The 21692-nt window shown below is 40.8% G+C and overlaps 2 protein-coding genes across 3 annotated transcripts in view; one reads left to right on the forward strand and one right to left on the reverse strand.

Moving 5' to 3' along the window:
- The first annotated feature begins 2252 nt into the window (after positions 1-2252).
- Positions 2253-14412, forward strand: NTPCR (nucleoside-triphosphatase, cancer-related). Of its 2 annotated transcripts, XM_009092848.4 has the most exons (5): positions 2253-2353; positions 4769-4931; positions 6012-6114; positions 8811-9020; positions 13360-14412. In XM_009092848.4, exons 1-5 carry the CDS (start codon positions 2320-2322, stop codon positions 13426-13428), a joined length of 579 nt encoding a protein of 192 aa, XP_009091096.1. In that variant the 5' UTR covers positions 2253-2319; the 3' UTR covers positions 13429-14412. The 2 variants fall into 2 exon arrangements, with proteins under 2 accessions (XP_009091096.1, XP_018772608.1); XM_018917063.3 differs by lacking the exon at positions 8811-9020.
- Positions 14413-19770: 5358 nt separating this feature from the next.
- Positions 19771-21692, reverse strand: part of PCNX2 (pecanex 2) — a 151410-nt gene continuing 149488 nt past the window's right edge. The window contains exon 34 of the mRNA XM_050972315.1: positions 19771-21130. Within this exon, the coding sequence (XP_050828272.1) occupies positions 20957-21130 (174 nt within the window). The 3' untranslated portion in view covers positions 19771-20956. The remainder of the gene's footprint in view (positions 21131-21692) is intronic.

Consider the following 21692-nt stretch of genomic DNA (forward strand, 5'->3'; position numbering starts at 1 on the left):
TGAGAAACAGAAAGAGACAACATTTTATAATAGAAATTACAATGGAAACCAAAGTGAAATGCTAATTAATTTAAGCCCTGGTGCTGCAACTACTTTGCTTACACATCTGTTTGCAAGAGAAAGGTCTTAACCACACAGTGAAATAACTCTGAGAGCTGTGTTTTGGAAAACAGGATGAAAGAGTTCTTAGAATACCAGAAAACAAGGGTTCTGTCAAACAGTAGTGATGGCCTTAAAATTCTCCACATGCACTTCTGAAAAATAAAGGGTTGATTTGTAAAACCTAGTAAAACAACATCGAACAAAACAACACATTGTCTGGGTCTCTTTATGTGGCCTGCCTGGGAGACCAGCCAACAGACTGATTTACTTTAATATTATACAGAAAACCTACCTGTAAAATCAATCATGGTAAGCTCTGCACAGGAAGTTCAGGGCAAGGGTGAAGTAGCCAATTGTCAAGTGTTGTTCTTGTGTTAATAGTCTATTCAAATATGCAGTTTTTCTCTGCAGCTCTCTTTAGACTGAAGATGCCTGACAAACAAGAAGCTGTAAGTTAACATCACAATTTCACTGATCCTAAAAAGCCACCAGAACAAAGTACTGGAATGTAAACTATGAAAATGCAGTTTTCGTTTTAGATGACAAGGGAAGCTCTCTTTGTTACTTCTCGATCCTCCGACCTCCCAAGAGTCATGCCAGAGTTGTTAAGTTTTTCTAATTAAGTATTTAAGCATGAAACATGTTCCACATGCAGTCATTCCTTCTAAGAATATAAAAGAATACAAGGAAGAGTGGCCAAAAATATTTTGTTCAATTTATGGAAATGCCCATCTACTGTGAGGTGCACTCTACCTGCTGATGTGCGCATTTCATCTGGCTGACAAGGATACTCATCATCTTTGTGAAAATGATGAATAACCTTTAACTCCTTGAGAAATTACTGAAAATGAAAGCCTGACAATGATGGGCTGAACCTGAAGTGATCCATTCTAGTGAGGCGAACAAAAATTGGAATGTATCCCTTCCACAGCCCAGTATTTTTGGGTAACCACTTTGGTGCTTATGGCCAGGCAGGAATCAATATTTCTTGGTGTCCACACATCACTTCGCCTAGAGAGCTCTACACAAAAATCCTTTTCCCTGCTCCCTTACTTCTCCCCATCAGGAAAGCTTAAACAAATATGGAGGCCCCATGCATATGGCATTTTGGGATGTAGATATCTATCAGCATCTTTGTTAAACCTCCCAGACCTTCTCAATTTGCTTAGCTTTGTAACAATCCACTGGTTGTATATCAACCCCTCCAGTATCAGTTTTGTCTGATACCTCGATGCAGATTGCTGTCTGCATCGAGGTATCAGACAAAACTGTTCATCTGTTCATTTGCTGGTTTGCTACACCCTGGAGCACATTGCTTACTTGAAACAGGCAAAAAGCTCAGGGAGAGTTTATTGTAATATCTCTGCATTTGTGAGACTACATCTGGAGGGGTCTCCACTGGTACAGTTCTGGTGTCCCCACCATAAGAAGAACATAGAACTACTGGAGCAAGTCCAGAAGAGGCCAAAAAGTTGGTAAAGTGACAGGGCACCTTCCCTACCAAGGCACGCCAAAAAAGTTGTGTCTGTTCAGCTTGGATATTGTGTGGAGACCTACAGAAACCTTCCAGTATGTGAAGGGGCAAAGAGTGATGCTAGAGACGGACTCTTTGACAGGAACATAGTGATAGGACAAGGAACAACAGGTAAAAACAGAAAGAGGGAAAATTTGTGTTAGATATTAACAAGATTTTTTCACTGTGAGGGTGGTGAGGCACTGGAACAGGTTGCCCAGAGAGGCTGTGGATGCCCCAACCCTGGCAGTGTTCGAGGCCGGGCTGGATGAGGCCTTGAGTGAGCTACCTGGTCTAGTGGGAGGTGTCCCTGCCTATGGCAGGGACGCTTGGGACTGATCTTTAAGGTCTATTACCATACCTTAACATTCTATTATTGTACTAAAATACTCAGATTTGTGACAGGTTAAGCTGACTGGGTAAAGAAGACATTGGCCCTCAACTTGGAAACTAACGGCCTTTTCCCTCCTCTTCCCTAACCTAAAGTGGCTGGCACACAGCACAGCAGCAGCCTCTGCCTGGCCCCGCCTCCGAGACAGCCTCAGGCCGGGCACAGCCCGTCGTGCCCGAGGCCTCGGGAGGCACCGCCCGTCCGGGGCGGAGCGGAGCGGGGCCGGGGGCGGAGCAGGGCCGAGCGGGGCCGGGCCGGGCTGGGGGCGGAGCGGAGCGCCGGGAGGGGGTGAGGGCGGAGTGGGGAGCACGTCATGTCCAAGCACGTGTTTCTCACGGGACCCCCAGGTAATGGGGGCGGGAGGAGGCCCGGGAGCCGGGCAGGGCGGTGGCGCGGCCGAGGGGACGACCAGGGGTACGGCCTGGCCTAGCTTGACCGGGCCCGGCCCTCGGCGGCACCGGCGGGGCTGTGAGGCGCTTAGAGCCGGGGGAAGGCAGCTGCTGCCGGGCCCCGAGCTCCGAGAATGCCCCGGGAGCGCCTCCAGCTGCAGCTGGGCCCTGTACTGCCCGAGGTTCCGCGGCTGCGGGCCCGGAGCCACCCCCCCCCCCCCTCCACCCCGGTGTCGAGGTTTGAGCTTTTGCAGTAATTAGTTTGTTCCTGATAAAGTGACTTACCTCTCTGTCCAGTCCTCCAAGCCATGCGCTTTTCCAGGCGCTGCGGCTTTGTCCCTGGCTTCTGCCCTGGAGTTCAGTGTTGGGGAAAAAACCTACCTCCTGGACAAATAATCCTGCTTCAATATAAACTGCAACTATTAATAATTTCTGAGAGCTCATCTTTCCCGTAACTTAATTGTAGTGATTTAGCACTTCCAGCTTCAGTGAAGTGCAGGTGTAGGTAATAACTGGTGTCCCGGATGGGCAGCCTTGATTGAAGCAGTGAAGTAGTTTGTCATGGTAAGGGAATCTGATTATTGTGGAGGCTGAGTGGGACATTGTATGAGGGTCAAACTCTACGGTTGATAAAGGAATTGACCAGTTATTATTATTGCAGAATTTTCCTTTGTGCTGTGGGAGTAAAGCAGTGGGCCTAATTCTCCTTTTTGTGAACATCTTGCAGATGCCTGTTTTGACTGGAATTAATTTTAAATCCTGCTGATGGGCTGAGATGGAAATACATTCCATCCACTTCACATTGGCTTTCCAACCACTTGAATAAAGGCAGCCTTTCAGGAGATGCAGAGGTTAGGGCTGCTTAGGTTTTGTCTCTCTTCATTTACTAGAAATTGGGTTTGATTAGCTAAATGTCTGACTTCAAGCTCCCTTAAACTTAGTCTGAATTACTCTAGCTTGTTTGGCAGTTAACTAAATGAATGTAAAAAAACTAGAGATAGCAAATCCACTTAGCAAAATTAGTATAAATTCACTTACAAGAGACAAGGCCTTGAAAAGAAGTTAGGGTGCCACATTTGGAATTTTTTTAGTTTTTCAACTGCCAGGAAGCCCTCTTCTTCAAATTTGAAAAGTTTGCTTAGGCATTTGACTACATGCCTTTAAAGCCACAGAATATTTTGTCATTGCTATTGACTGGTACAAAAGCAGTTCCTAAATCTGCTTAAAGTCTGAATTAGAAATTTGGTGTGTGGATGTTGAAATGATTTCTGTTGTCATCTTTAGGCATCTCTTGTTTGGTCTGTGTTCCTTATCTCCAGGAATTTGAAGGTTTATTCTGCAGGATTATTTTCTATCTTCTGAATTTTTTAAAGCAGTGATAGCACTGCTTTATGCTTTAAATGAAGTGATAGCACTAAATTTTGTGAGAGGCAATAAAGATGAGTTTAAAAGGAGATCATTGTACTTGTACTATGGCAGAGGAGAAAAACTAAAAGGATGTCTGGAACATGGCCAGTGTTCACATTGTAAAAGGTGCATCAGATTGTGCAAGGACATATCAGGTGGCAAGAGTTTTAAGGACCTGTCTTTGGGTAAGAAAATGAAATTATAGGATCAGAAGATAATTCATGTCAAAAGGGACTTGAGGAAGTTTAAGCTGTCAAGCCCAACCAGGTTGCTTTAGGTTTTATCCAGTCGTGTTTTGAAAACATCTAAGTATGTGAAGATTGCACAGCCTCTCTGGGCAACCTCATTCATGGCTTCGTTGGCCTCACTATAAACAAACTTTTCTCTGTATCTAGTAAAAATGTTTCCTGATTCTGTTACCAGAAGGAAAAGTTTTCTGTTGTTGGGTCTTTATAAGGACTTGGTATCTCAGGGACATTGAGTGCTTCTAGGACATCAGTGGAAGAAGTGTGTCCTTCGTGCCAGTTAGGCATCTGGTAATAACAGTCAGCTTGGACTTTTTAATCTAATAAGGTGGTGAACTTAGCTCTGATCTTAAAAGTAGTGAATATCAGTGGTAGAAAGGGAGATTCATCAGTCAGTCTTCCAGCAAGCTTGGATATCAGTTTCGTGCCACCTGCCTTGTGGTCAGTTTTGTGGCCTGCTCATGCATCATTTAAGCTAACAAATTCGTTGGTAGCCTGGGATATTTGTACCATTCTGTTGTGAAGCTTTACAGCGTCAGTACAGCGTAAATGTTAAAAGATACTTCTGTTCTTTCCTACCATGTAGAAAAAGTAATTTGCAACCTTCAAAAGTAATCAATGTTCCTGCTGAACTGAATCATTACTGTGGCATTTAAAAAAATGGGCTTTTAGTGCAGAAGAAGATTAATGCTGTGTGCTTTTTTCCGTTCTTTATTTTTAGGGGTTGGAAAAACTACTTTGATCCAGAAAGTCACTCAAGCTCTAAAATCCTCAGGTGTTCCCATTGATGGATTTTACACACAGGAAGTTAGAGAAGGTGGCAGGAGAACAGGATTTGATGTTGTCACTCTGTCTGGAAACCGAGGACCTTTATCTAGAGTCAGGTATTGAAATTTCAATAACTGTAAGCAGCGTATTGTTTTATGTGTCTGCTCCAGTCCAAAGGACTGGAGCATGTTAAATGCTCCTCCAGAAGGTGATTTCCAGCACACATGGCTTTCAGGGTCAAGTTCTTTGCTTGGTTTTTATGTCCTGGCTGATACTTATATTGTATATATAGGCAGTTTCTGTTGCACAGTGAAATATTGAAAATCTGCTGGGCAGGGGTGTTCTCCCTTACTGGTTATTTTACACCAGATAGAGGAAACACTGCTGAGGCCAAGTCCCTTTGGGATGCAGTTAAGTAGCTCATTGTGGGCAGGAAGAAAGATTTTTGTGTTTCCACTAGCTAATTTATGGAGACAGAAGTGGAAAATGAAAAGGGAAATTGCATATAGCATTGTTTTAAAGAACGTTTGACTGATCCACAAAAGTCGTCTGAATTAAAAAAAAAAAAAGGATTTCAGAGCCCTAGAGGGGGGCCTCTGAAGTGCAGAGAACCTCACATTCTCTCCTGATTCACTTGACTTAGATTTTCATACTTAGTGCAAAACTTGGTCTATGTCCAGTGTGATCTTAGCATCTCATTCACACAGAGTTGATGTGAAAATAATTTGCACTCTGCTAATAACAGAGGTGCACCTGGCACAGTGCGGTATAGCACATGCAAAGTGAGTATTTTTCCAAGATTAAGGGAAAAATTATAGCAGCCCATACTGAGATGATGCTGCTATGATGCTATCTGTAGTGTCACATAACAAAATTCAAAGATCTGAACTGCAGACATGAGTTTTTATTTCAGTGTAAATGTACCTGCTGACTTTTAAATGCCATTGTCCTTCTATACACTGTTGAAATTTGAGCTTGCATAGTTGTGAAGGATGCATATGCTATATTTATTTTCTGACAGCAAGCTATCTGCAAAACGACTTACTGCATGGCTTAGAATTTCTTTCCCTTCCTTCTTAGGAAGAATTAAGGGGATTTGATTTATTTGGATAACTTCTTATAAATTCACTTGAAATGAGTTTTGTGAATTCTCATTAAACTCAGTACTTTGAAGGAATTGTGTTTCTCTTTTTCAGTCCCAGTTCTGATTCTTCTGCTTCAAGACGTGAATATCGGGTTGGACAATATGTTGTAGATCTTGTTTCATTTGAGCAATTGGTTCTACCTATGCTGAGAAATGTGAGTATTCTATGAAATCTGCTGATTAATGTATGCTTTATGATAGTGTTATTGAAAGGCCCTTTTACACAGCTAGTTTTTGATACTAATTAATGGCCTGTTTCTTGGGTATTGCTAGTTCTGATGTAGGTCAGGGTCAGGAAGCTGGAGGGACAAATCTGGCTTGTTCTCTTGTCATTATTGTGGTGTTGGAGAGATTGCAGTCCTGTGAGCAGGACCTCCTTGACCTGAAGAGGCAGCAGGTAGGAAATTTCTTCCTAGGTCACTGTCTCATACTGGAAAGCAAACAAAATGCACAAGTGGCTTACCACGGAGAACTGGGTGGAATCAGTGGGTCTAAGAAAAAGGCTTTTGCTGCTGCTCTTCTTTACAGACTTTTTTTTTCCCTCTTCCTCTGATTCCCGTCTTCTGAGAGTGGAAGCATTTGTTTCTTGAATCCAGTATTTTTTTTACGATTGTATAAATACCTGCAGATTGATAATACCAGCATGATTATTTGGGATTTAGCCTGATGCGCAAGGAGTGCTCTGGCTGTGACAAGACTTCCCACACAATCTTTTTGCTATCCTTTCGCTAATATTCTGTCACTGCTTTTTTCTTCGCCTTTCTCTCTCTCACTCCAACCTTTCCCCTCTCCAAAATTAAACAAGAACAGATTTTATTTCGGCAATAACATACCACAAACAGTGTGCAGCAGCTGCTGAACTGTACTACTAAAAAAATCCTGTTGTGATTTTTCTACACTGCCAAAGCTCAAGGGGACAAGGAAGAAGGGATTTTTTGGTGAACTTAAAACAAAAAGCCCAAAGAGGTGCAAGGAGCAAAAATGAGACTGAGGATCTGATTCTTGTTTTTGTCAAAGAACATTGAAGTCTGAGAGTAGGAAAGCAAGGATGTTTGGGCAAGGGAGAAGGGAGGTAATAAGAAAACGGGACAACTTTTATATGTAAAATTTCACTGTAACCATATTATGATGTTAGTAAATAGAAAGATAATTCATTAAAAAATACGTCATTAGGCCAGTGCTGTATTTTGAGTCCTTTACCACTGAAATCCAGGAGGGATCTTCCTGGAAAAGTGTTAGCCTTGTTGAATTTTTTCCATTACTTATATAGATTTCTGCAAGTACAAGAAAGTGAAGAGAAGAGCTGGGGCCAGCAGAGTCACACGGTGATGTGCCCATGCTCATAGAAAGTGCTGTTTATCAGTTTTGTGGGAATGTGGTCACACATGAAGATAGCCCAAAATGGAAGAGGAGAGTGAGGAAGATGAGAGAACTGAAACAAGGAGAGACAAATGAAGAATGAGGGTAGCAGTATCATAGATATGTTCTGGTTTGATGAGAGAGCAGTGCAGAATGGACACATGCCCATTTAGGCTTGAGGACAAATTCAACTCTTTAGGCTTTTTTCACTCCAGTGAGAATGGGCTAGATCCTACAGTGGAAGATCTCTCTGGTTCTGCGAACTTTTATCAGGCAGGACAGACAGTTTTTTTCAGGTTTTTTTTTTTTTTTTTTTTTGAGGCAAAATACTCTTCCTCAATATGTGACCTAGTGACTAGTATTGGCTTTTTGGCTCACTGATCTCTGAAAGGATTTTTGGATAAAACAGCTACTCAGTAGGGACTTAGCTTGAAAGGATTTTAGGATGCATGTTATACAGTTCTTTCACTTTCCCAGAAGCAAATACTTTGCCTTCACAAGGGATATGTTTCGATCTTTTTTCTTTTTTATTAGTTTCTGTACTATATGGCTTGTGTTGGTACAAATTTGGGGATCTATAATGGTTTTGAATTGAGTTGATTTTCTCCTCACTTCTACAAATAATGGAGTACAGTTCTCACTCGCTTTTACCAAAATAGGGTAGGCAGTGCAGTTGAAGAGTTCCTCTGCCTTGTGAGCTGCCTTTTCCTCAATAGCAATCACCCTTGTTTTCTCCTGGGCTTCCCTGCTGCTCCAGCTGCCTGCAGCATGGCGCTGCTTGGCACAGCATTCACTTCATGGCAAAAACAAAGAAGCTGCAAATGTGGTTAACTGTCTCTCCTGCAATCCAGTAGCTAGGACTACAGAATAAGTTATATCTCAATATGTGTCTGCTCTAATGTGAGAGAGGCTTGCAAATGACTTGGTTATTATCCAGACAGCTTTGAAGACAGTCAGTAGCTCTGAGTGAAATGCTCCATCATCCCAACTACAAGAGGAGAAACTTCCAAATCTAGATTTAATGGAAGTCTTCTTTTTAGATACCTGTTTTGTGTGACTACTGATCACATAATTAAATGTAATCACTACATGCATAATTTAGTGTGAAGAGTAAAGTTTTTAAAAATTACTGGCCCTCAGAATGATTGAGAGCTGCTTGTAGTCAAAGTGCAGTTCTTAATTGTCAAGTAGGTCATATGGGACCATTGTGAGAATTCTGCTTTAAAGAAAATCTGATGTTAAGGATATTTCCTATTGTAGTTGGTATTTATACTGTATGGTTGTTTCCATCCTTCCAAAAATCTGTCCTAAAAAAGGAATTACAGATTTGTAAGTCTGTCATTTACCAGCAGTAGCTTTGACTTCCTGCTCTCCCCAGTATTACAGTTGAATTTGTTTCTTTTGGAGGTATTTCTTTTGTCAGCATAGGGATTACGTTTGTTGCTTGTTCTAAGTTTTGCTGTTTACAGTCTCTTGGTGCACTTTTCCACAGGTAAACCATGGTGGTGACACAGAGAAAAGAATTTGTGTCATAGATGAGATTGGTAAAATGGAACTCTTCAGCCAGGCTTTTATTCAAGCTGTTCGTCAAACACTGGCTGGCTCGGGGACTGTGGTGCTTGGAACTATTCCAATACCTAAGGGAAAGCCACTGGATCTTGTTGAAGAAATAAGAAGTAGGAAAGATGTTAAAGTGTTCAATGTGAGTAATATTTAATATCCTTAAAGAGCCTTCTGTTCTAGGTTACTGGTTTATATTTGGCTCTGTTTAAAAACTGTTACTGCCAATTGATAGCTGTGGGTAGCTTGCATGAAATAAGTTTTTTCGTTACCATTTTATTCTTAACGGGCAGGTGTTCACCTTATTAAAAAAAAAAATCCCATTTGGCACTAACTGTAGCCGTTTCACACAGCTGGCTTTGCTTGTGTGGGGCTGCAGAAGTAATGCTATAGTTATTTTAAAAGGTTTCTTTGCTGTAGTATTTTTACTGTATAGGTATTCATTATTCCTAAGAGTTAAATCTTCTAAAGTACAGTCAGATTTTTAAGCTTTTCTTGTTTTTTTTCCAAACTGGCTTGCAGAAATGTTGCCAGTAGTCATATTCAAGGAAAAAATAAAAGGAAAAAAGCAGCAGTGGAGTTTGCAGGATTGATTTATAGAAGAAAGACAGTTGTAAATGGAGTGTACTTTCTCTGGAGTCAGTGAACCAATTTTGGAATTCATTATGTTACTTTTACAGGCATAATTTTCAGAATATTAGGGCCTCAGAGTACATTTCTGATCCATTACAGGGCAATTCTCAAAAACCTACCACAGCAAAACTTAGCTTGTTCCTAGGAGTGCATGTGTGAGGTTTCCTTAACATCAGTATGTGTCCTCAATGCTTCACAAAAGCAGAGGCACCTCTCACTCCTTTGATTTATGTTGTTTCCTACTCAAAGCTGACTTAAAAACTTGCAGTTCTCAGAGTTCCTCAGCTTTTCTTTAATTGAGGGTCCCATCATCATCTTCAGTTTCTGTTTTTATATTAAATGCTGATTTAATTAAATGCTAAAGCAGCAGTAGGAGCAAAGATGAGAGATTATTCCTTTCCTTGCATAAACATTCAACTACCTTCATTCCTTTCAGAGATAAACCCCCAGGTTTTTCCACTACCGAGCTGATGTGTGTTTGTAGTCAGGCTGTTGAACAGAAATGCACATAAATGTGAATTTTGTATGAGTAGCTTTACAGGGGTAGGACTGGGGAAGACGGGATGGAGAAGCCTTGCTGAAAGTACCAGTCATTCAGTGCTTGGGCTGCCATCATGGCAGGGCATGGTGCATGCATTTGGTCCTCTTGTGAGGGGAAATGGGGCTGGAAGACAGCATTTGGCTTTTCAAGGAAGCTTTTGAGGCTTCTACTGTCTTGTTTTATCAGGTGATATTCAGAGGGCATGGGCTACTCAGCCCTTGGCTTTCAGCTTTATCAGTCTGATAAATCTTTCTCTCAAGTACTGACTCCAGCCAGCAAAAGTGTTTCTATAAATTTCAATGGAGCAGTGTTTTCTCTAGCTAAAAGATCTTTACTAAAACAATGACCCATCCTGTTCACGCTGCTGAGGTTAGGACATGCATGTTTCTTTAATGAAATAGACATCTCTGGTGAATCCATTAACCAAAAGCATGGATGTGAAATGTGTGACAGACTGCAGTCATTCCCAGGTGTCACAGACCTGCTGAGCTGAAGTCTTGTGCAGGAAAGCATGTCTCTCTTGCTCCAGTGACACTCTACATGATCTTTCCCAGCTGGTTCAAATGTGTGCATGACCAGGAGCAGAACCTGCCCGTGGGGAGTCAGAGGTGTTTGTAGCTGAAGTGGATGCTGGGTCACCAGCTGTTTTTTTCAAGGGCTGTGGCATGAGGAAACCTGGAGTGCCCAAATAGCTCACAGTCAGTATTTCTTTCTAACTTGGATGGTACCTGCAAGTGTACAGAAGTAGGTGGCTAAATTCCAAAAACATTCTGCCTGCTTTGTCACTTAATATGGAGTTAAGCTGGATTCATATAGCTCATCTCAGTTTTTTCATCCTGTTCCTAGTGTCACAAGGACAGTTCTGAGAACAGCTGTTTGTTGTTTTACAGTCCCTTCTGTCTTAAAAGCATATTTTGTTGGTGTAAGTGGGCCCAGATGCCCTAAAAGCAATTCAGCATTTGGTCCCAAATGTTTAATTTGTTATGTTTAGGGAACTTAGCGATAGAAGCTCTGATATTTAACACATTTGTTTCTATTGTTACCCAGTTCCATTTTGCTGAGAACTAAACTTTCCAGTGAAACTACAGAGGCTCTTTTTGCACTGCCTGCATCTGTGTAGTTCTGCAGACATGGTGGCATGAATAGGATCAGGTTATCCTTAGCAGCTGGCAGATACTAATTTTCTCCCATTTTCCCATCTATTAATTTTGCTTGCATGAAACCCATTAGTGAAGTATGGTTGCATATGCCTGTTAAGAAACAAAATAGTTAAATGGATAGGGAGAAGAAAAGGTCCCATTTGAACAGATTGTACATGAGTGGTTTCCTTGATGGTATTTTTAACAGTTAGAGGAAGAAAGCTTTTGTCCTCTATAGTTGCCTGCTTGGAGTCTAGGTGGCAATTTCCTCCAAATTACATAAATGCTTAATATAAGCAGCATCTACAGTTATTTTCAACTCCTTTCTAAAAACATACCCATCTGTTTGTACATTCAGTACAGATACTGGGAGGTTTGTTCTCTCTGGGAAAGCTGCCTGCACAGAATGTCTCCAGATCTTAAGAGGAGACTTATATCTATCAAACAGCCTTTGTAAAACAGTTGTGAAAATTTCCTAGCACTTGGCGCTTTCTCTATGCTGCTCTCACTGGACTTCTGGCATATAGGTATGGAAAAAGGACAGATAAAATGTAGTATTGTTTCTGTTGGCTGTGAGGGAGTGGGAAAAGCTATTAAATGTGCAGAAGGTCCTTCAAAAGTCAGGATATCAGTACACTTGCTGTGAGATTTAGTTTGGCTCATCAGTGCTGTGTATTGTTTACCTCGGGGTCTCAACAGCCTTACTGAAGAGCATTCTTTGTCTTGCTCTCTTTGTTTTTGTGGCGTTTTCTGTTTATCTTATAAAGCTTGGACTGATTCTCAGTAAAAACAGTGATATTTTCAGACAGATCTTCCTTTCCATTACTCTTCTCCCCTGCCTTTTTTTTTCAGTGTCACATTTTCATTAGTCCTATGTCAATCTGCTGTCTTGAATTTAGTGGTAGGTGAGACCACTGTCTGTAGGTTTTACAGTGTTGGTTTACAGCACTTGGATAGGATGTGGGTGACTGTAAATAGTGGTAGCTCCTCGGGCCAAATTCCTCAGATAGAACTATTTAACAACGACAATAATAATAATAGTAATACTTTGTCCTGTTCATTATTGACTGTAGTACTGGAAGGGATACAAACTCTTGCGCTCCCATCCTAAATGCAGATACAGGGAGTGCAGTGAACCTTGCTCTTAGAGAGTTTTATGCTGTGCATGGTGTTGTGTCTCTTTCCTCATCAAACAGCTTTCCTACAACTTTGTATGAGTGGCTTTACTTATTTTTTCAGCTCATGTGTCTTTGTCTGATTTCTTCCTGCCCTCTCTGCAGGGATCTGAACAATAGGAAAAATGTCTTAGACTTTTTAAAACGAAGCTTTTGCTGATGCTTCACAGTTGCTTGTTACCCCTTTACAACCCCAGTCACCTCCCCAGGTTTTGTTTGAGTGAGTAATGCATGGCACTGTGGGTCACAGGGCTCTGGATCAGGACCCAGTCTGTCAGGAAGGGATAATTTACACACACACAGCCCCCAGCTCTGTGTCCCTGGGAGCTGAGCTGTCTAGCAAGCACCAGAACTTGCTTGGCAGTTTACAGTCATCTGTATTCACATATGCTGGACTTAAAGCCCAGCATTGCCATGGACTGGTCAGCCAAAGGCATATTTCAGTGTGCTACAGAACACCCCAGCTTGCTCAGTTTTATTTCTTTTCCAAGGTGTTTCTTTCCTGTTGCAATAAGGTTTCTCAGAGTACAGAGTTATGCTGCTAAGACTTTTAATTTTTTTTTCTTTGCAGATGTTTTTGACTAGGAGTTTTTGATCCTGTCATCTTAATAAATACAACCCTTTCAAGCAGTGAAGGCATAAGAACTCCACTTTATATCAAGAAAGCTAAATTTGGTAGTTAAAAAGGATTTCTAGTAATGACAAAAGTACATGCTGGTTCTTGAGTGATTCTTGTTAGTTACTCAAGTCCTGAATAATATTTCAAAATACCAGGGGCAATTAAATCAAAAGATTACTAAATATTCAATTGCAGTTTTTGTGGGTTTAGCATACTGTGTTCTCAGTAGCAGAAGAAGGCAGGTGTTTGACATTTAACATTCCTGCACTGAAAAAGAAATGCATTGGAATTTCAGCTTTGATTTGTTTTTGAAGTAAACATTTGTATAGAAGCTATTCATGAAATGACATCAGTTTTAATTTCTCTTTCTCTAGGTTAGTAAGGAAAACAGAAACAGCATTTTGCAAGACATCTTGGCAGCTGTGGAATCCTGCAGAAAATGAAGACCTTTTCTGTCCTTAAACACTAAAGCTTTCATTTCAGCAAAGCATTACAACATTTTGTGGATGGTTTAGAGTCTGTCCTTCCTAGTTTTGCCGCCTTGAGGCTTTACTGGAGCCTTCAGGGTAAGCAGAGTAAAGCTGGTGATACTCTAAAATGGGATGGCAGGATTGTAATTTATTCAGTTCACTGAATTGAAAAAAATTGAACAGATGTGTAGCTAATATCCAGTTCTAATCTGGGTGTTTGGAAGTTAGGTGGTCAACTCTGATCCAAGTTACATGTGAGAACAACTAACTGTAAAATCTGTTTGAGATCTTAGTCTTTCTGAGTGTGTTCAGATCAATTCAGTATCTGCCTACAGATCAATTCAATATCTGCAACATAGCCCTGTGCAAAAGAACAGAACCCTGTCCAAAATGTAGATGAATCCTGCCTGGTTTATGTAGGAGTGTAGCTGTTGGTGACCCAGCTTAGGTGTATTCAAGGGTGTTAGAGCATGAGTGCTGACAAATCAGCAGGTAGAGGCAATAAGCCGATACGCTCTCTCCTCCTACCCCTAGGCACCCCTGTCTGCAGTTGCAGTATAAGAAAGGTTATCCAGAATTTCAAGGAAACTTCCTGTAGTCACAAGTGACATTTACAGGATGCCATTTTGGCAGGAAAAATAGCCAAATCTACCCTCTCTTACATGGCACAGACACTAATTGATAAGAGGACTGCATTTTGAATTAATTTTCAATTTTCTGGTGGCAATCCTGTTCCATGTCCCCTTACAAATTATATATAAATCTTCAAGTCCATGAAGTTAATCAAATCTTGTGTTTTTCATGCTGAGTTTGTTAATCAGGATTGACTTAATACTGCATTTGTCTATATTCATTTTACAGTCTTTTATGTTTATTGATACTTATGTTTGTTTGGGGTATTTTGCCTCATTCCATTCTGTACATGCTTAATGGTGAAATAAAAAGTGTTTGAGAGTATTAGACAATGTGTTTCCCTGTGAGCAGTGCAGATGTGTTCAGCAAAAGTGCTGCCAGTTAATCAGTTTTGCATGTTTGAAAACAGAATTCCCTCCCAGGTGCACACTGTTCATTGTAAAATTTATGGTCATCTCTGGCTGAAGAAAGTCGTTAAAAATTCTTAACTCTTTTTCTGTTCAGTTCAATGGCTGTTAAAATGAGCAAACTATTTAAAGGCATCTTCAAGTATCATTTCATTGATTTATTTCTGTTAAACTGACACCCAGAGTTGTATAGGGGTGGATGGGGACAGGTATTTTTACAGATGCCCTGCAAACACCTCCTAGGAGCATAGCGGGAATGTCCTTTTTCTTTCTTCTATGCAGAACAAGGGTCTGGTACAGGCATTGCACCTCCACAGGTGGTAGGAAGTGCATGCCATGTTAAAAGATGCCATGGGCTCAATTCCCTCACTGCCTTGTTAGGACTGCCTGTCTGCCCAAATCCATTTAGATGGTAGTACTGTCTTAATCATGTTTGGGGAAAAAGAAGACTGCTCTTAGGGTCTCTACTTGGCAATGTACAGCTCGTGGCTGCTATTTGCAGAATGAGGTTGTGCTCTAAAGACACGTTAATCCCTTAATTACTTCAGGCATTCTACTCAGACAAAACACCTTTTTAGATGTGAAGAACTTGGGACCAAAGTAAACTTTGTCAGGGCTGTGTGCCATAGGTTTTTGAACAGAAACCTCTCTGCACCTAAATGTTGGATGCCCTCCTGTTTCAATGTTAAGTCTCTTAAGCTGTAAAATATGCTGCAAAAGAATAGCTCTTTCAATGATTAAAGAGTTATCCAAAATGTAGCAGTTTTACTGGGACTGCTGTTGAGTCTTAAATGAGGAGTGGCCTTTAAAGCTAAATAAAAAATGGAGAGATTTGACATTTCTCTGGTAGAGGCCAAAGAGGGATGTTCTGTTAGGAGTCAGTCTTCTGGTTCAGCCAGTAGTGCTGAGAGATCACTTAAAGTGCTGTTTATTCCCCATAAAAGTAGATATATTGACCTGCATGTAGTGTCACAATGCTTACTGTAGTCCCATCATTTAGTACAGAGGGAAGAAAAAAAACCCCAGAGAGTTAAAACAAGAAGTTTGGGGAACTTTTGATCAGTGCCTATAGTACTTTTAATCCATTGTCTCATGATTTTGTACTGAGGCTAGATAGTCACTAGAAAATGCAGGTGGATTTTTCCTTCTCTGCAACTCTGAGTGAAATATCAGCCCTTTTAAAGTAATGCATATTTTGCTACTGACATCAATGTATCTTGTTTTCTGCTACCTATCTCAAGATTGGTGAGTGTCATTAATTTGTTGTCCTTTTTTAAAGCCTGTTTTCTCTCTGAGCTAGAGTGCTGTTCATAAGAAATAAAGAGAGATTCTGTGATCTGTGTTCAGCAGGAGAATGTAGATGACCTTAACAGTTATGTCTGGCCTTTAAATCTCAGATGGTCCTGAAGATACAATTTGCCTGTTTCAAATATACATAAGAGTGAGTGAGAAGGTTGTATTTCCAACTGCATGTAAGTTTTTATGACAACCTTTGTTTACTTCAAAGGTAAAAATTTTATTGTCTGGTCTTGGCACTAGTAAAATACTTAAAAGGCCTTGAGAGCACTGTAACAGCAAACGGAGCATTCACTATTCCCCTGATGGGCTGATTTTATTAATAGAACACATTTGGTGAAAAGCACCTCTGATGTACCAGCTAGATCCCAGATGACAACATTAGTGCACCTGCAGGTTTTAATTGGCGCAAAAAAGGGGTGAATGTGAGGTACCAATTACTGTTTCAAAGCCTGAGAATCAAGGACGTTTTTGGCACAAGTCTTGTAATTCCAGCATAAAATTGCACACAGCATGGAATAAACAGGGCCTGCATTATTTATCATGCATTAGGCAATTTTTGACTTGTAAAACTGAGGGAGAGAGGTGAATCTTTGATACTGGACCTACTGCAAAGTTAATTATAAGTAATATGTCTGTGTTGCAGATTTAAGGATGTACAAGCACTAGTGAAACATGGTAATTAACCAGCTCCTAATCCAGGGAGTAATCTAAATATGGCAATCATTGGGTGTTTTTAAAAAATGCATTGAAGAGAAGATGATTATCACATGCTGGAGAATCTCACTGGTATTTCTAATCTTCTATAATGAGCTGCACAAAATTCAGCTAATCTTTAACTTAAATTTTCCAGTAAGAGAAGACCCATCAGTTAGTGGGCTGAAGGCAAATGCAGGTGACATTTCTTGTTTTATTCTAATAAGCAGTTTTTATAAAAAGCTGTGAATGACATCACAGAGTGTCCTAAGAACTTAATAGTGTCAGAATGTCATTCGTAGATATTATCTAGTCATCATGTCAAGGGAAAAAGATTCACACTGGTAAGTCCTTTTCATTGAGATTTGTTTTCAGTGAAGTGAGTACCAAGATTTGGGAATAGGGTGAGACTTTGCAACAAGAACTTCAGTTCCTTGCAGAGAAGTTGCATGACACTACAAAATGGAGGGAACAGCCAGCACCTCTGGTTTTTATTTTTGGATGAATAGAAATGTACTTTGCATACTGTATCCATCACAGGTTCCTACTTGCTTGCTGTGGTGGGAAACAGCTGGCTTGAAGGTCAGGCTGGGGCTGCCAGTGTTCCTGGTGGATGTGAGCAGTTCAGCACTCTGTGCTTGGCTCAGTAAAAAGTTACAGAAAGTCTTTTTGCCAGATCTTCAGGCCATCTTTCACCATTATGAGTGTAGCAACTGACTCTTCCTATATGATATAAACAAGAGTCTGTTCAGGAAAGGAAATTTTAGGAAGACAAAATGTGGGGAAGGTAAGAATCCCCTGCTTAGTGCAAAGGCTGAAGTGTTGTGTTTTTGTTTGTTTTACCATATACTCATTATCCTCCCTCCTGTAACCTGTTGTATTTTTCCCATTCATCTCTGGTTGCTGAGGCAGTGTGAATAAAATCATTCTTACTGTTTCTTTTTAGCAGTGATGTTATCTGAGGAAAAGGCCTCCATCTCTTCATCCCTTCTGACTTGTCTGTGAAAGAACTGCATGTACAAATGGTCTTGTGGATTGAGCACTAGATTTCCTCAAAGGATTCATTCAGCTTGCTAACAAGATGGAACATCACTATTTTCATGTTGTAGAAACAAAAACATTTTGGACTGGCTGAGTGAGATAAGTGGCCTCCGCAGCTCTGGAAAATTCAAGCATAGCACCTGATACAAAAAACCCGATGGAACTCTTGGTAAATGGTCCTTACATGGTGGTAGCAGAATCCTTCCTGCATCGCGTTTGTTGCAAGAGATCAGACATGTAGGCAAACTGTTAAGCCTGAGCAAATTTAGGGCCATGTTTTAACAGCATTCAGCATTGTGAAACCCATCAGCAGGGTCACAGATGACGTAAAAGCAAAAAAAATTGCATTTGCTTTTCATTTAAAGGCTAATTAATACCTGCTCCAAAAATGGTGTATTTCCATCTTGCAACTCTGAGGCACCTCGTGTGTGAGATTAAGTATCCAGCTGTTTTTCAGGAGTAAAGGTGTCACTCAAAGCCTTCATTTATGTAGGCACTGGTGCTGAGGACTCTGGTGCCTTTTGGTGTTATGTAGAACTGTTTGGAGCAGCTTATTGTTCAAATTAGGCTTTGTGTAAAGGTTAGGTTCCTCTTTATTAGCTTGGTGTGCATCAGAGCCCTTAAATGTACTTTCTGTCCCGAGCAGAGTTCACTGTGTGTATCTCTACCTCATGCAAAAATGGGGGAGTTTAAGTTGTGTTTAATCAATACAACCTCATGCCTAGTTGCAGGTTTCATTTCTAGCCGTTATGTCAGTTTATTCTGTAGGACTGTCTCATATTTAAAACTGATGCATATAGCAGTAGTCTTACTACTATAACAGCAGACTATCTCCAAAAATATGGAGTAAAGTAACATGGGAGAATGTGCTCACTTTGATTCTTTTTTCCTATCTTACCCTTGCTTATTAGTGGTCACTCCTGGGTTTTTTCAACCTACTATGCTACAATAGCAACTTTAAGGCAAAATAAAAACTATGTAAGACATGGCTACAAAAAAGGAAATGATTTTTGAATCTTACCTTGACTCCTGTTTTTCTGTGCTTGCTCACTGTGACTCCACAAAGGCATTAGAACCTGCCCTTTCTGGCAGCCATCCTATGCATCAGGAGTCTGGACTTCATGGCATAACTGCTGTCCCCAAGGAGTTATGCTCCAGGGGACAGTAGGAAGTCAGGAACAGTGAGGCAGCTGTGTTATTTTAGGATGCAGTACCAGAGGCTGTGGAGATGGTGGAGTCTTGCAGAAGCTGTGGTGCTGGGAGAAGGTGCTGTCACTGGGCCTCAAACCATGCTAAGCAAATACAGTGGTTGCTGCTGAAAGAATTTGTGCAGTCATTCCCCAATCTGGTTTAGTATTTAGTATGCTTGAGTTGGATACAGAGAATAATTTAGGTTGATTGGGACTATTAGAATTACTTATTTTTTATGGAAATTGATTCAAACTTAAAGATGTGAAAATTGGAGGCCTAAGTGATGCTAGGTGAACATGGGAAAGTTCTTGGTGCTTTCCAGAGCCACCTGTTTGCCCTGCTTCCTTGCAGGAAGACAAAGCAGTGATGCTTTATCCTGTGGACTACCAGGATGGCAGAAATGGGGCTGGTGGCTCTTAGTAGGAGCCTACCTCTATAACCTCCATCCTTCATTTGTAATAAAGCACTTCATCAACAGTGTGGTGGGACAAGAGTCATCATCAGCCAGAATTGGTCAGAAGGGAGCAGCTAAATTCAATTTCCTCTTCCACATCTCACCTGAATGCTAGTGGAGACATTAGTAGGGCCTGAACTGCACTGATGACCATGGGTCTAGAGGGCTGTGTATGAATACTCTGCTTTAGTCTTTGTGAACACAAGCAAAATTTTTCCTAGATTGTGCTAAGCTTTATTAATCAACTCATCAAGATCTGAAGTGAAGTAAAAAAGAATGGGTTTCTTAATTTTGTAATGCAGAAAGCGAGTGAAAACAATTGCAAACAGAAGACCCAGAATCAGCTGCCACACAAAACATACTTGTATCATTTTATTTTCACTCAGTCTTACTTAGTTCTACTACTCAGATCTGAAGTGTGGCACAGTAGGAAGCTCAGAATGCAACTGAGTATTGCCTAACAGTAATGAGACTTAGCTACAACATCTCTTGTTAAATCTTGTTAATTGGGACAAGACAGCCTGGCTGCACATCATTGTGTTGAGATTTAGAAACACACTGTGGTAGTTACAGTAAAGAGGAACAGCAAGACACTGATAGCTGCAATTTTTTTTTAATTGAAAAAAAATCATACACGTGTTTGTTTAGACTCTGTAGTAGAGGAAGGATTTGTTGTAGCCTTTTGGGTTTCAAAGTAGTCATGCATTCCTGTAAATTCGTGTTTCTCAAACCTTGTATGGCATGGCCTCCCTTTTTGTATCATCCATCTTTATTGGCAGCAGCTCAGTTTTCTCTGGGGGAGGGAAATCAAAAGGCTTTGTAATTACTGGCTACAAGTGTTTATGGACAGTGAGCTGTGTCCAGCAATTAAAGGTATTTAGCTGTTCCCTTCCTAACACAAACACTTTCAGACAGTAATTACAGCCTGCTTTGCACATTTCTGTCCTTGAGGAGGATTCCCCATGGTCCTTTTGCGACTCCTAAGGGTACTGTTGCTTAGAATTTGAGAAACACTGCTGTAAACCAAACAGGAGCACGAGATAATACCTAATTTATGCAAAGCTGCTTTGCAAATAAGGTGCACCATATGCTCTGAAGACTTTCCATGCACTGGATACTTTCTCTTCGTACACTTTTGTTAATTGGTGTAGCGTGGCTCGTTCACACAGTATTTCAGTATGGCTGCATGCAGTATATCAGTCTGAGATGCTGTGTTGCTATTCAGCATTAGCACCTGCATAATACGTCAAAGAAAAATGAGATTTGCTGTTGGAAAAATAAAATCAGATTTAGCTCTAATGTAACAGGACACTGTACTGTCCTTTTATGTATTCATTGCTTCTGTTCCTAGTTGCCTCTTGTATATGTTATATACCAAATTTCAATTAGCTTGCATGCAATTCAGCTCTTTAGTTATGGCAGGAAAGAGATGTCTTTTGTGTGCTTTTCACTGAGTTTTATTAATATTTCCTACTGTATTCGTTTGTGATCCTAACCGTTCCAAGGGAAGGAACGTTAAACAGGTTGTATTCATTGTTCTAGGATTTACAAGAACCTGAGATGAAGTGGCACTGTGTATTTTTTAGGATATTTTCCAACCCTACCCATACCAAGGCCATTAGCTGAAGAACATCTGCCCTGTATTATTCTTGTGGAAGTTAGAAAAATAAACATTTGAAGGTTGCTTATTACATTGGAAAGAACCTAAACCCATGTGCAGCTTCCTGACGTAACTCTGTATTTAATGCTAAGAAGCGCGTGGCCCTTGTGCTAGGGATGCTCCTCACTGCTCCTCAGACAGGCTCTGCTGAGAAGCGGTGTCTTCCAGGGCCATATCTTCTTGGCTGGCCCTCCTGCACTCCAGGTTCTGACTCATGAATAGCGCATGGGCCGGACCCGCCTCCCGCTGGGCTCTTGGCTCTGTAGTATCTGTTGCTTCACAGGTCTCAGTGACTTGCTGGAAAAAGTAAGAAAGAAAAAGTCAACTAGTTTAGGAAATTTCTAAGTAACACTTCAGCTATTTTTTGAAGTGACGGGTGAAAAAAGTTTAAAAATTGACGTAGGGATGTCATTCTGTGAAACTCCATGGGATTCTTAACATGCATTATTCACAAGGGAGTTCTGAAGAGGTACTTGTCACACTTTGTGTAACGCATAAATTTGGAAGGAAAAGCAGACCAGGAGCTGGAGGTTTAGTACCACAGATGTACATGTATAGAGAACTGTAAAAGAATTTGGATTGAAAAGGACTTCTGGAGGTCATCCAGTCCAAACTGCTGCTTCAAGCAGGGCTGACTTCTAAGTTGTTAAATCAGGTTGCTCTGGAGTTTGCTTTATACACCAGATTTTAAATCCAACTTACAAAGAAACCTTTTCATCAAAACTGGAATGCAGTTATCAGTCTGCAAATGTTAAGCGCAGTGCCACCCCACTGTAAGGAGTCCATTAAGATAAAAGCATTCCAGAACTTTGCTGTGTGAACATTGAAATGAAACGCTTCCTCTTTACTGCTTCCAATC

This window comes from Serinus canaria, chromosome 3 (genome assembly GCF_022539315.1).
Source record: "Serinus canaria isolate serCan28SL12 chromosome 3, serCan2020, whole genome shotgun sequence".
NCBI lineage: Eukaryota > Metazoa > Chordata > Aves > Passeriformes > Fringillidae > Serinus > Serinus canaria.